The sequence below is a fragment of the Protopterus annectens genome, chromosome 1.part2 (assembly GCF_019279795.1).
Source record: "Protopterus annectens isolate FY-2018-M chromosome 1.part2, PAN1.0, whole genome shotgun sequence".
NCBI lineage: Eukaryota > Metazoa > Chordata > Ceratodontiformes > Protopteridae > Protopterus > Protopterus annectens.
The window spans coordinates 396,178,476-396,194,316 of record NC_056727.1 but is presented as its reverse complement, the minus strand read 5'-3'; the positions used below and the strand labels follow the sequence as shown (position 1 = coordinate 396,194,316).

Sequence of the window (15,841 nt, the reverse complement as noted above, 5' to 3'; positions counted from 1 at the left end):
GGTGACCAAGTACAGCAGATGTTCCTAATGGTGGGAGCACAACTTCTTCACATGTGGGGTTAGGGCAAGTATGGTTATGGCAGTGCTCTTATCTACATCGCAGAGCAACTCTGCACATGCTTATGTATCCATTAGTTTTATTCCCTGCGTATGTGTCATTGTATGGAATGGTGATACTTTGGTCCCCTATATTAAACTAAACGGCCCATTACCATTTCTTGGAGGTCAGGCTATGCTGCACTCATAGCATGTTGTCTGCTGGTACACCCCCATTAACTTCCCTTCTCTATGCTGTCTGCTGGTACACCCCCATTAACTTCCCTTCTCTATGCTGTCTGCTGGTACACCCCCATTAACTTCCCTTCTCTATGCTGTCTGCTGGTACACCCCCATTAAATTCCCCTCTCTATGCTACTATTTTCTTGCTTTTGAATTACAGTCTAGGCTGTGGAGCCCTGTTTTCCTGCCAACTACATACCTTAATTCCTCCAAGCATGCAGCAGTCTTTGTCCCCACAATACAGCATATGGAGGAGGCTAGGGAACTTCATCAATTATGCACAGCAAGGTGTGTGTGTTTTACTGTGTACCAGCCCTACACGGTTGTATACAGTATGTATAAATAGTGCTCACAATGTCACAACCTCTAGCTGGTTCCTGACAGAATCTTTCTCACTTCCAATTCATCTGAGGCTTTGTGCTACTAAACTGAAGCTTCACCTGTCAAGGTAACAGACTTAATTCAATTTCTTGCTGGTATTCTTCATGATAAGTTAAAAATATGGCCTTTGCATGCAGATCATTGTTACTAAACACTGTCAGAAACTTGATAGGTTATACAAGGCCAGTGCTTTTCTTACTTATAAAACTAGGGTTGTTACAGTAAGCTCATATTTACTACAATCCTTTCTGCACTCTGCACATCTTTTTTATTGGATTGTAAATACCTTTCCAACATAAGCTAGACAAACATATAGTATGATATCCAGAGGTGCTGCAGCAACAAAGTAGGATATCCAGAGTTACTGAAGGAACACATTATTGGTTGTACCTATAGCTTGCAGCAATTAGAGTTCTCCTAACAAATGACTATCATATAACAATATGTATTATATGGTGATGTTTCACACAAACTTCTATATTCTTTGAACTGTCTCTCTATGTCTGGAGCTACATTATGGAGTCACTATCCTTGTGAGCATACTTCATCAGTGGTGGAACTGCTTGATGTTCCACAGTCCTGAACTAAATTCTGTGACTTCAAAAGCATTGTTTTTATAACTAAATTATGACATATACTCCGATAACTTGTGGTATACTCCCAGTGAAAACATCTTGAAGACATTTTTAAAAAACACATACAGTTTACATGTATTTAAGTTGCTGCATCATCTAAAAGGTAGCTAAAGCCAGTTCAAATGCTCTTAGATTCCATAATCTTATTATTTAATGTTGTCTGGTACCACCTGGTATACAAAATAAAGGCTGTGAGCTGTTATGAGTTGCTTCTTTTAGTCAGAAATACGAGGTTTCATTCCTTCATCATCCATTGGTCTACTCTAAGGCCCTGAGCAAATCACTTAATCAAACAGTGCACCTGGGACACATATGCACTGCTGCTACCTAGTTAACACAGGATTCTGATCAGGTTGCTGATAATAACCTACTTATTATATGTTCCAGACATGGAGACCAAGAAATTCACCTCAAGAGAGAGAAAAAAGCCATCATTTTGCTTTTTGTATTTTGATTGCTTTTCCTGTTTGTATTCAGCACCCCTGATTTTTCATTTCCTAGGGACAGCATCACAGAGGACACTGCAGAATGTTTCAGACTTGGCAAAGTAGATGATGGAGTTATACTGTCACAGTCATGATAGAATCAATATTACACAGACAGTACATCCAATGACATACATCATATATATATGTGTGTATATATATATATATATATATATATATATATATATACACACACACACACACACACACACACACACACACACACACACACATAGATACATATATTGGTTTACTATGACTTACCCGAATGGCAGTCAGTTGAACTGATGATGGTCGAAATCATGGTTTCCAAGGAGCAGTTACGTGAACCAACATAGGTCGAGCATGCATGATCGAGTTGCATGGTGCACTTGACCTTTTGAAAGGTGGCACACTGACAATGTGAAGGAAGGTTGCGCTTCAGTTAGGAACAGAGAATTAGCCCCATTTCCTCACTGTAGTGTGATCTCAGAGTTGGTATATTTAATGTGCAGAGGGTGTGGGGGACACAGTCCCCCACATGATGGATGCAGGGGGCATAGCCCCTATGCAAAATAGTAGAATTAACGTACTTTTGACTGTAGAGTTGAATGGTACTTTAATGTGCATAGCAGGAGGTGAGTGACATCACCTCCTGCTATGTCGAATACATCGAACCACAGTTGTCGATGTATTCATTTTTGCTCTGGTTTCCTATTCAGAATTTCGTATTCAGCATTTCGGGTCAACATTTTCCACAGTCGAGCAAAGCTGATTTGAAATTTCAATAGTAAGCCACACATATATATATATATATATATATATATATATATATATATATGTAAAATTATCAAAATTTCAGATGGCATTCACTTGAACTGGGATAGTCGAAAGAATATTTTCCAGTTCATGGAAGGCCGAACTGAAAACGGTTCACTCCAAAACAGCGAATGCTCATAAGTTCCTAGGTGTTTACTAGGCTAACAACCACAAGGACCTTTTTAAGCCTAGCCATGCATCCCAAATCTCTGACAAGTTCTGACAACATTGATAAGTGTAAACATGGGCCTGAGAGATGAACCATTTACAGGTTGCCTGTGTCCATTAGAGACATAGGTGATAAACCAGGGATGAATTTCTGGTTTCCCATCCAATTGTCCAAGTTGCACTTGAATTGGATTATGGAGGAACTCTGCTTCACATGGATGGGGAGCCTGTTCCATAGAAGGGGCAGTCTCTGGGAGACATATCTATCTCTGCAGCAGGTCCTATTTCTATCACAGGCAAGGTTTAAGTCTTTAGAATAGGTAATTATGGTGCTGTATGTTTTGTGGATATGCAGGAGGTCGGGGTCTGACAATGCCCTGTATGCCAGGCATAGATCACCTCTCAAAAGCCTGTAGGAGACAGAATACATGGACAGGGCCTTGAGGCAGTCTGCATAGGACATTTTACTTACACTCTGTATTATTTTAGTGAGGAACCTCTGTTGACATTCCAGTTGTTGGATATGCCTGGTTAGGTACATACCAATGGGGGCAGTGTACTCAATGACAGGTCTGATGAATGATGAATATAGTGGAATAATGACTTCTTTGGACTAAGATGCCATACCTTTGTTTATAAGTTGAACAATACAGAATGACTTCCTCACCACTGTAGACACGAGCTTGTCAAAGGTTAGATTACTATCGATGTCTGTCCCTAAGTCCCTGACGTCTGGGCCAACTCTAAGGGGTGTGTTGTCAATATGATAGTTACCAGGGATGGATTACATCCCAAAGAATACTATTATGCATTTCTTGGCATTTAGTTTTAGTCCATGGCTCTGACACCAGTTGTTTGTCTGTGTCAGCCCCCACACCCCAGAGAACATTTGTGTCAGTGTGAGATTCAATGAAAGCTCCTAATTTGCAATCATCTGTAAATATAGTCAGTCAGAGACCAGTGACATTGGCCTTGACTTCTGAGAAGTAAATGCCAAAAAGGAGTGGTCCAAGGACTGATCCCTGAGGGACTCCACTTGTGATTGGCCTCTTTGTAGAGGTGGACTCACCAGTTTTAACTTCTTGGGTCCTGTCTGTGAGCCAATTGGCTATCCGAGTGACATATGGGTTTGTACCTAACCTCCTGAGTTTGTCAATGCCAGAATTTGCATTTGCTGTTGTGAGTTCGATGTTCTGCTTGGAGATTGCGGTACAGTGAGGATGGGGAAATGTACCCATTTCCTCACTGTAGTGAGATCTCAGAGTTAGTATATATAATTTGCAGGGGGTGTGGGGTGCACGGGGGCTTGCCCCCTGCAAAATGTTAGTTGGAAATATCTGGAAGGCAAGGTACACTGGGTAATGTCAACTATATCAAATATGGCCATGTCAACATTACCACTTACCAATGTTTTTATTTTCAGTGTTATTTTTTGAGTAAGTAATTACTCGACCAAATGTGTTTCAGAATTTTGATAGTAATCCTATATATATATATATATATATATATATATATATATATATATATATATAAAATCAGTCTACTACCGGAGATCGAAATTACACTATTTCAAAATCCAGTAGTAGATGGTCACTAATGCGAAAGTGCACTTCACCGAAAGTGCACTTTCGCGAACACCACTAAAACTAACAGGCAATGTCCTCCACTGTGGTGCAGTAGTCATGGACCTTAGGGTTAGGGCTTGGGTTAAGGATAGTGGATAGCTAGTAGGGCTATCCACTATCCTTAACCCAAGCCCTAACCCTAAGGTCCGTGACTACCACACCATGTGGAGGACATAGGTTCGTGACTACTGCACCGTGGAGGACATACAGTTTCCTCCACTGTGGTGCGGAAGTCATGGACCTTAGGGTTTGGCTTGGGTTAAGGAAAGTGGATAGCCCTACTAGCTATTCACTTTCCTTAACCCAAGCCCTAACCCTAAGGTCCGTAACCATTTGCTCAAGTGATGTTCGCGGAAGTGCACTTTCACGTTAGTGGGCATTTACTACTGGATTTCAAAATGGTGTAATTTTGATCTCCGGTAGTAGACCCATATATATATATATATATATATATATATATATATATATATATATATATATATATATATATCACATGTGTGTACATGTGTACGTTGATTTACTTGTAATATATAATATACACACATGTATATTACAATATAATATAATATATTATAATATAATATAATATATAATGTAGATAGTACAGCAATGTTACACCATGCTCACAACTGCACATGTAAAATGGGGACAGCAGAAATACAGACTATGCATACTCATTCATCTATTCTGTTAACCTGTTTAGCCCTGCAAATATAGAAGCAGGTATGTTTGCCGCAAGACAGTGTGCAGTTTTAGGCATACATGACTAAAGTAAAAATGCTTCATTGTCTTGAGTGGAATACAGCTTTATCAGATATTATTGGATTAAATCATAATATTTTTAAGAATCAGATAATAATACAAACAGACTCTAATACATGTTAAATGCAGAGATTACAAGCCAAGGTTGGTTTAAGATATTGGAGGTAAGCCGTACTTGGGTAAAATGAAAATACTGGAGGTAAGCCATGCTCAGGTCACATGCAACATTTTATGGCTATGGATTAAACTAATAAATGGAAATGCATTTGACTGCAATTAAAAGAATGAGACTCAGCGAGCAAAGTTTGATTTCTAGAAGCAAGAATTTCATGTCGTAGTCTATCTTTTAGGTTTTGGAGGAATAGTAGGCAACTGTTGCAACATATTTTTTATCAGGTACATTGCAAAGGAGAAAGCACATGACCTAAAACAAATGACTGAAAACCAAACAAACTAAGAGGAGTTAGATGTGTAACACAGACAATGGCCTTGCATAGTGTAGAAGTGGTTTCCCTTCAACGGTTGATTTTTCATTTGCTAACTATGTCATAACAGTAGGGCCATGATTTAAAATTCCCCTAACAAGAGTCCCAAACTACTTTAAGAAACATTTAATCACCCTATTGCAAAAAGAGCAAATCAATGTTTTTGTGGGTGTCAAGTCCCCCTGAGCCCCTTCATGTTGTGACCTTGTCTTTTATACCCTCCTTATTTATATACACTAATTGCATAGTCAGGCAACATGGGGAAAAAGAAACATCCAGAAATGCTGACAACTTTTAATGGAAGCAGCCATGCTCTGATTGTCTCTTTAAAATAATAGGACCAGTTAAGGACTTCTGAAATCAATCATTTTCAACCTGACAAGTAGGTGTTAATCAGGGTACATTTTATTGACCTTTACAGAATGGGCAAACTGTACCTCAACACCCTGATTGGAGGACGAATGTTCTCCAGCAGGGTATTAATGTACAAGTAATGCCTGCAGAAAAATGAGTCTGCCGCTTCACAGCAGCATATAAAGCTGCCAAGGAGCTCCGACTGAAAAAAAAAAAAACAGCTGCCATTATTTTACCTTCGTTAAGCAGTGCTTCTGCTGTTTACTGATTGTAAAATATATTTTAAAAAAAAAACTGAAAAACAAAAGTGTTTTTGTGTTTGTCTGTGTGTGTGAATGTAGGTGTGCATATGAGTGAAAGCGAGAACGATTGAGCCATTAACTTTACATTAGCTAAGCAGCTCTTTTGCTGTTTAATGCGTGTAAAATCTAAATGTAACAGAAAAATGTGTGTGCGTGTGTGTGTGTGTGTGTGTGTGTGTGTGTGTGTGTGTGTCTGTGTTTATGTTTCTGTCTGTGTGTGTGAAAGCGTGCATAAAGCAAAGTGTGTTTCCCTGAGCGACAGAGAGAGAGAGTGAAGAGTGAGAGTGATCCAGGAATAGCAGCAGCAGTATTCAAAAGTTTGAAGCACCTGCACCTCTTAGTTCTGAATAAAACCTACAATAAAGGGGGGGACAAAGGATCAAAATAGGAACATATTCCTGTTAAAAAAAATCAAAAAAGTTGCTGTAATAATTGGACTTGTGTTAGCATGCACTTTGTGAAGGACAAGTGGGCGTGGGGGTCTGTGTGACAGAATGAGAGACAGTGAGGTGATGGACCACTGGCAGCAGCAGATGTCTTTTGCATACCTCTCAACCTTTTACCTCAAGAAATGTGGATAAAACCGAAAATAAAGGGTGAACAACGGCTCCAAAATAAGAACAGATTTTAAATGTTATAGTTAAAAACAATTAAAGAGTAAGTTAAATAACATGACTTGTGTTAGCATGAATTTTCTGAAGGAAATAAAGTCTGAAAGTCAAATGTATGTCATTATTTAGTGACACCAATCCCCAATGACTAGCAGGAAACCATTTTAGCAGTAAAGGACCAAAAAATAAAGCAATTATATAGATATTCTTTAAAAGTATATATTTTGGATGTAAAATACTTCCTTTAACACCATTTACATATACTTTACAGTGTGGGTTCTGTCAGTGAGCCAGTTGGCAACCCATGTTGTGATGTAGGGATTTATACCTCGTTTAGTGCGTTACACTGGGTCAGTGGCATACAATCACTCAAACTAAAAGGGGAGCCTTCTTAGCTATTTTTTACAATAAATTGTGAAGGACAGTCCAAGAATTAAACATGTAAGGCAACATGGTGGCCTTAAAATAACAATATTTTCTGTTTTGTGCAGTTTCCAGATTAGCATGCCAGATGAGTCATATATTTTTCAATAGGTCTGCCACAAAGATTTAAGTCAGACTTTGGGAGGGCATACTTAAGATAACGCTGGGAAAAAATCACTTGGTTATGGTTTCACCATCAGGGGAAGGAAACAGAGTGCATCCAATATCTGCCAGCTTAAGTGAAAAAATTGCACATAATTGCTAATTTTAATCATAAATTTTGGGTGTTAAAATACGGTCTATATTATTTTAAAAGTTCATATGGTGGACACCATATGACTGAACTTTTAAAAGTTAGAATGTTTCTACAGAGATTTCCGTACAGTGTGGAATGGGAAGATTTCCCTTTTCTGTACTGTAGTGCGATCTCGGTATTGGTATATTTAAAGAGTGGGGGATGAGTGGGGTGCAGCCCCCCAAGTGGGTGGTGCAGGGGGGCTTGTCCCCTGCTTAAAACGTTCAGGCAGGTTTTTTTCTGTGGTTTATTTTTTTATTAGATTTTTGAACTTTTAAATGTTCGATCATATGGTGTCGACCATATGACGTTCGAACTTTTAAAAGTTCAATCATCTAATATAGATGCATTAAAATATAGGACTGATACCAACCAGCCAGTAACAGTCTAATTTAGTGAGAAAAGCAGACTAGTTTGGGAACAGTGGTTGCAATGACACATTGTCTAGTATAAGACATTGCTTCATGGGACTGAGGGAACAGCAGGGCAGCCAAATAGGTAGGTAGGCTATTTCTCATAAGAATATGAAAATGCCTAAGAAAAAGCACACTGCAGTTCACAGTGATGATACAGACATAAGGGAAGCTGGCCTCCAAAGAGAAATTGGAAATCATCTCTGAAGTATTAATCTAAATTATTCACTTTGGGTAAGTGTTGCTTCTAACATTAGAAAGTACAACCATCTAGGAAAAATGTTGGAAACACAAATTGTGCAGCATTTAGTTGTACATACAAATTGTGTAACATGTTTGGAGTCTTAATTCTGTAATGTTGGTATTTGCTTTGCTTGTAACTTACGGCCAAGTCATGTCCAAAATCATTTTAAGACTGGTATTCTAACCCGTTTCAAACATTCAAATAAAAATAAAGTATATTTCTTTCTACAATAAAAATATTTCTTAATTTTTAATTGAAAGTAATGACAAGTAATGACAAGTAATGACAAGTACCTGGCCCTTCCAATTTTAAAAACAGATCACTTTGACTTAAAAACTTTATACCAGGTCTTGAATACACTGTATCGCTAAATATGTTATGCCCTAAGCCAGTGGAAGTACAGTGTGTTTCTATTTAATGCTGTGGTAAGTCATAAACAAATTCAGCCTTCGCTACAAGACAGGACTACCTGAGCAGTATGCCAGGAAGCTCTGTATGAACACAACACAACTAGATTAAGTAACGTACTTTTCACTTCAGGTGAAAAACTAACTGCATCTTCTGGCTGAATCATCTTTAGAATGTCTGATACTCGTGCTATTTTTAAAACATGTTTCACACTTTAACTGGGTTTATCATTACAACTATAAGTACAACTATCACACAACAGACAGATTAGGCATTTTTAAAAATAGAAAAAAAAAAAAATATATATATATATATATATATATATATATATATATATATATATCTATATATATATATGACTCAATGGGCTCAAACACGAAAGCTTGGGATAAATGTTAAGTATGAGAAAGCAATTGTCTGCACTTAAAACAGTTTACTGCTTTGCTGTTAAGAGGAATATGTCTACTATATGTTGATATTTCAATAATTGTTGTTGTTTGTATACTTACCATTTTCTATTTCTTCTTCAATCTCATCTTCTAAGATGGCAGGAACAGTTGCTTCTCCAGTTTCCATTAGTTGTTTAAATGTTTCAAGCTGTTCTGAAAAAAAGAGAGAGATGAAGAGTGAATATTACAAAGCTTATCTTGTCATCTGCCAAATATACCATATCTAACAGGATGCAAAGCAATAAACAGTATTAAGGAACCTCTAAATATTTTGTTGGCCTTCTCCCTTTCATGTGCACATACACTTCTTTGTCTACAATGAAGCAAAATACAGAACAAATAAGGTGAGTTGGGGATGGCTTAATAAAACATATTTTATAAAAAATCATCCATTCCAACCAAAATTCTTCTTCCTATTGTTATTCATATTATACCTCAGTGTCAACACTAAGGAAAATAATTAATGGTTACAAATCTTTTCCTTTAAAAAATATTGTCTTGGAAATTTTCATTCAAGATGGCCACTGCTTACCAAACTTTGATACTCATTAAAAAAATGAAAAACGTTTTAGGTTTTCAGTTGGAATTCTCCTGTGAAATTCTGTCTGTTGTACTTCTCCACCTACGAGCATTAGTTATATTGAGACTGACGCATCATTTTTACTGGGCTTTAGAAAACTTTCCAAATTGTTTGGTTTTAAACTTATTTTGCAGCATGAATTATTGCAGCACATCGCTATAAAAAGTTATCTATTTAAAAGGAATTACAGCATGTGATTTCCTCAATGCAGGATTTATCTTTAAAACATTAACAGTTTCATGCTAAAATAGATTTTATACAGAAAACTGTGTAGAACTGACTGAACTACTCACATTTTAGTTAAACAAGGAACCAACCAAAATTAGAACCCTGGACATTTTGTTAATGATATTGACGGATGATTAAAAGAAGAGAGCACAGCAAAATTTGAATTAAACTAAACTTACCTGGATGAGTAATAAAACAGAAGATGTACAAAACAGAGCAAAGAAGAATAATATAATTTTTGAATACCCCAAAAATGAAAAGAAGAAATATGGTGAGCTTTCTCACAACCTGGATTCCAAAATCAGTAAATCAACAAGGACATATTAGCCTTTGGAACAGAAGAAGCATGCAGGTCTCTGGGAGAGAAAGAGAGATAGAGACCAGTGAAACCCAAATTAGTTACAAGATCATAACTGTTAAATTTATTTAACTTCTCGACAAAGAGCTTGCTTTTAAGATCAGTATGTTCTGTAGCCCACATTAACTGCACTTACAGTGTCTACTTCTGATTATCGAAAAATCACTTTTGCAAACACCGATTCACAGAATTGGCAAAAAAAAAAAAAAGAAATGCACTAAAAACAAATTTTTGCAGGTGCCTCTGCACCCCCCATACCCACGCTACTTATATATACTAACTCCATGATCACACACTACAGTGGGGAAAAGGATATATTTAGTAGATAAACAAGCAGCAGCAGAAGATTAAAAGCGCCCAGCAGAAAAGCAAAGTAATTAGCGTAGCAAAAACTTCCAGGCACCACCACAGCAATGACGATAATTAGTATCAAGATATAACAGCAGTTTTTAGTAATTGAAATGGTGTCTAAAAGTAATAGATTAGGTAATATTAGAAATTATACTGAACAGGAAGAAAATAGATGGATTATTCGTATGCAGTCTGATAAAGGGAAAGGTTTAAATGGTAGGGTAACAATAGAGCCATTTTTGAGAAATAGGCCACTAAAGCACAATTTATGATACCATATTTATTTTAGTGTTTTAATGTCTTATATTGATGTATTTTTATTATATATATTTATTATAGGATTCTTATTGATTTAATGTGGGTGATATATTTAATATCATATTTATATTTATATAGGTATTAAATGTTATTATGAAATTTAATTTAATTTTTAGTATTATATAAATGTATTTATGAATTGATATATGATATATGATTTATAATTTGCATTATGATTTATAATTTGTATTATGAGTTGTTTGAATGTTTATATAGTTTTTATTTTATATAGTTTTTATTTTATAAGTTGTTAAGCATTTAATAGGTATGCATATTTATTTACATTATATATGCAAGCGCTTCTAGTATAAACATCCATTTATGGTTAATGTCACCTTAAGATGGATTTTGGTGCCAAATTAAAGTATTTAAATGCTGCTATTTGTAATGAAAACTGTTTGTTTGATGAAGGGTTCGTTGTAACCCGAAAGCGCTTACAAGGGGCTTCTGTTTTATTTCGTACTACAAATAAAGTGTTTAAAAGATATGATATCGATGTGGATAATTTGAATATTTTCATTACTTCATTTGGATGTATAACTGCTGCATCTACTGTGACTGCATCCTGTTCTTCAGTTGTTTCAGTCAAGCGATATCTGGATATATATTTTTTACAGAATTCTACAAGTGGAGGCGACTTTTAATAACGGTTTTTGCCATATTAATGCTGTTATATTTTGATACAAAGTATTGTTTTTGCTGTGGTGGTGCCTGGAAGTTTTTGCTACGTTCAGAAGTGACTTTTAATAATGGTTTTTGCTGTATTAGTGCTGTTATATCTTGATACTAAGTATTGTCATTGCTGTGGTGGTGCCTGGAAGTTTTTGCTACGCTAAAAGGATATATTTCCTTATTCCCACTGTACCGTGCTTCAGTGAATCCGTGTTTGTGAAAGCGCACTTTCGTTTAAGTGCATTTTCGCTAAAGTGGGTTTGGCTTTCTGTTTTTCAAAAAGTGATTTTTCGATAAACAGAAGTAGACCTGTGCATGTACATTTATGTGTGTGTGTATGTGTGTGTGTGTGTGTGTGTGTGTGTGTGCATGTGTATAATTTGGCTCCTGTATTTCAGTGTGTGATACCTTTCAATTGTCCCTGCTTTTGAGGATTTCCTGTATTTTGCCTCATATGCTTAGTCTGATCTTTGTAAAATTTATTTTTATTTCTGAGAAATGGTTAAGGATTGCTATCTCTAAATAATGAAATTTATCTGAGTTGAAGACTTCATAGGTTCATAGGTAGGTACTAGGCTATCGGCCAAAGGGCCTACGTAAGCCTAGCCAACAAGGTTCCCTGGCTTATGCCACCCAAGAAACTTATTTTCCTGTGCCACTGTCAAGCAGAGACACAGAAGTGATCCCCGGGGTGTATTTCCTATTTCCCACCACTCATCAAGATTTTTCTTGAAGAGTGCTAATGAAAAACTTTGCTTGACATAGATGGGTAGCCTGTTCCAGAGTATGGGAAGTTGCTGGGACAGGAATCTATCCCTCCAGCATGTCCTGTTTATTGTGGTGACAAGGTTTAGGTCCCTAGAGCATGTAGCTCAGAGAGAATGGGATTTCTTTAGGTGTAGCATGTCCAGCAGCTCTGGGTTTGATATAGCTTTATATGTTAGGCAGAGATCACCTCGGAGTAGGTGATATGCTATGGAGTAAAGCTGGAGTTTTTTGAGGTGGTCAGTGTAGGGCATTTGTTTGAGGCCAGTAATCCTCTTTGTGAGATACTTCTGTGGCCTTTCCAGCTGCTGCAGATGTCTTGTGAGGTACATTCCAAAAGGGGCATTGTACTCTACTATGGGTCTAATGAGTGTCGAGTAGAGGGGAACAATGACCTCTTTTTTACTGGATGAGAACCCTTTTATGATGAGGTGTGCCACATAGAAGGGCTTCCTGACTACTGTGGCAATGTGACTATCAAAGGAGAGACTACTGTCCACTTGGGATCCAAGGTCTCTTATCACACATTCGGTGTTAAGTAGATTGCTGCCTATGTGGTAGTTCATGGGTACAGAGTTTTTACCAAAAGGGATGACACTGCACTTTTTGGCATTGAGCTCGAGGCCATGGCTCTGACACCAGGCATCTGTCTCAGCGAGGCCCTTCTGTAGGATGTCCACATCATTTGGGGACTTGACTATGGCTCCTAGTTTGCAGTCATCTACGAACTTCATTAGCCAGAGGCCTTCTGTGTTAGCCTGTACTTCAGAGAAGTAGATACCAAACAGGAGGGGTCCCAGGATGGAACCCTGTGGTACTCCACTTGTCACTGCTTTGAGGTCAGATTTGGAGTCTGCAACTTTTACAGTGTGGGTTCTGTCAGTGAGCTAGTTGGCAACCCATCTTGTGACGTAGGGATTTATACCTAGTTTAGTGAGTTTAGCTATAATTTCAGAATGGGGGATGGTGTCAAAAGCCTTGGTAAGGTCAAGATAGGCTGTGTGATCCACCTTACCCTCATCTACAGCTTTGGTGACTGCCTCAAAGAAGTCGATCAGGTTCAGGAGGCATGATCTGCCTTTCACAAACCCAATCTGGGTGGGATCCAGAGTATGGAGGTTACCAATGTCTTTGTTTATGATTTCCATGATGATACATTCCATGGCCTTGCAGACCAGGCTCGTCAGGCTAATAGGGCGATAGTTCCCGGGATCAGTGGTGGCTCCCCCTTTGGGGAGTGGGATAACTGTTTATGTGCGCCATTCAATGGGCACAAAGCCTGATGCAAGGCTATTATTGAACATGGTGCTTAAATGGGGAGCCAGTTCATTCTGACGTTCATGTAAAACGCAGCCTGGGATGTTGTCCGGTCCCATGGATGCTGTTTTTTACCTGCATAGTTGTGATTGCAGGAACTCTGCATTCTTCCTGTATAGATATGGGCCCTTTAGGGGGTGAGGGGGGGGGGGGTAAAATTAGCACTGAACCTATCTGCCAGGATGTTGGCAATATCAGTTGGTTCTGTAATTTGTGTGCCTTTGTGTTGTAACTCAGAGCAGATCTGGGTGTTGCCATCGAGATTCTTGACATAGAATGCTTTGTGGTTGTCCTTTGAATTAGTGGTGATTTTGTTTTCATAGCTAGCTTTGGAGGATCTTATAAGGGATCTCAACTTCTTACTGAGGCTGACCAGGGAGCTCCTCCACTCATGGAATTTTACTCTCTTTTGCAACAGTTTCTTCCTTCTGTTGTACAGTTTGTTTATGGCAGGGGACCACCAGATTGGCTTCCTTTTTTTGGAGGATAGCGTCTTGGTTCTGTTTGGGATAGCATGATCCATGCACTCGTGTAAGTGCTTATAGAATGCATTGGTGTAGAATTCAGCAGAACTGTATTGTCCATCTGCATGGGTGTCATGAAGTTCTCCACTTCTGTCTTAAGAAGCATGAAGTTGGCTTTGGAGAAAGTTTTTACTGTGGTTTCCTTAATGGGGGGTGGGGGCGGGATGTGGATATCAAGGGTGATTAGCTTATGGTCAGATCGGACCAACAAGTAGTTGACTTCAGGTGTGGAACACTGGTCACTCATGTTGGTAATGACTAGGTCTAGGATATTGTTGCCCCTGGTGGGGGTGTGGATAAGTTGATCCAGGGCATTGGAGTTTATGAATTCCAGAAAGCGTTGAGCTAAGGAGTTAGTACACGAGTAGTTTTCCCAGTTAATGGTGGGGTAGTTGAAGTCGCCCATTATTAGGGTGTTTGGTTGAACCCTAATATTTGGATTGCAGTTTTGCCCAGAGTTAGTTGCACTTGGATAACCTCGGATGCATTATGCTGATCAACCAGCCTGGAGGTGTGGATATCCTTAATGAATATGGACATACCTCCGCCTTTGGTGTTTCGGTTCAGGTAACATGGCCGAAAAGTGTGGTATGAGTTATAGCCTGGTAGTGCAGGAGTGCTCTCTGGAGCCTTGAACCAGGTCTCAGTCACTGCACAGATATCGATGTTCTCCATTTTAAGGAGTGCCTCGAGTGAGTGCATTTTGAGATTTAGACTTCTAGCACTGAGTAGCATTACCCACAGTTTTTGCTTGCCTGTTCCTGTTACTGTGGTGAATTTGTTATTTGAACCTTGCTTAAAAAAGGCACTATAGGGGCAGCAAGAGCCTTAGCCAGTATCCGGAATCCTAGGGGCGACAGGTGCAGGCCATCTGTGGCAAAGTATCGTGGTCTGTCGACCATGTCATCCCAAGCAGACGGATACTGGATCCTCTTAGAAAGACACTAGAAGCTTAGCCAATTGTTGAAGTCAATCATTTTGTCCTTGTACTGCAGTATCATTCTGGGCGATGGCAGAATGCTACTCAGGGCTAGGGTCATACCTACCTGGGCTACAAGATCGGAGAGCTCTTCCATGTCTCTTTTCATGTAGTCCAGGGAGGTATGTCTCAGGTCATTCACACCAACATGGACAATGACAGAGTCATATTTGTACTTGTTGTGGAGTGACCTGAGTGCATGGGTTATGTGGCGGATCATGGCACCCGAGAGGCAGCTGACAGTAACCTTCTCCTTGTTTAGCCTGGTGAGTGGGATATCAGTGTGCCTGACTACAGAGTCACCTATTACTAGTGTGTTGGGTACGTTGTTTTGCCTTATTGGCTGTGGTTGAGTGGCACACCGAGTCTGTGGGCTATGTGTCATTTGGGTTGTGTTGGGGGATGGAGGTTGCTTGCATTTCTGCTTTGGAGGTCTCTGTTGCTTAGTCAGATTATTATTGACAGCCTCTGCGAATGTTTTTGTGTTACTATGTGTGGATTTTGGCGGTATAGATTTAGTATGTGATGAGTGTGGTGTGGTGCAAATGTTTACCTTCGCCTCATGACTGCCAAGTTCAGTCTTGGTTAGAGAGAGCTTTACCTCCAGTTTGGCTAGATAAGTGCATCTCTCA

General features: G+C 38.7%; 1 protein-coding gene across 1 annotated transcript in view; it reads right to left on the bottom strand.

Annotated features, from left to right (window-relative positions):
- PLCB4 (phospholipase C beta 4) overlaps positions 1-15,841 on the bottom strand; it is a 1,792,792-nt gene that overhangs the window by 874,385 nt on the left and 902,566 nt on the right. The window contains exon 17 of the mRNA XM_044056592.1: positions 9,178-9,270. Coding sequence (XP_043912527.1) covers positions 9,178-9,270 — 93 coding nt within the window. The remainder of the gene's footprint in view (positions 1-9,177; positions 9,271-15,841) is intronic.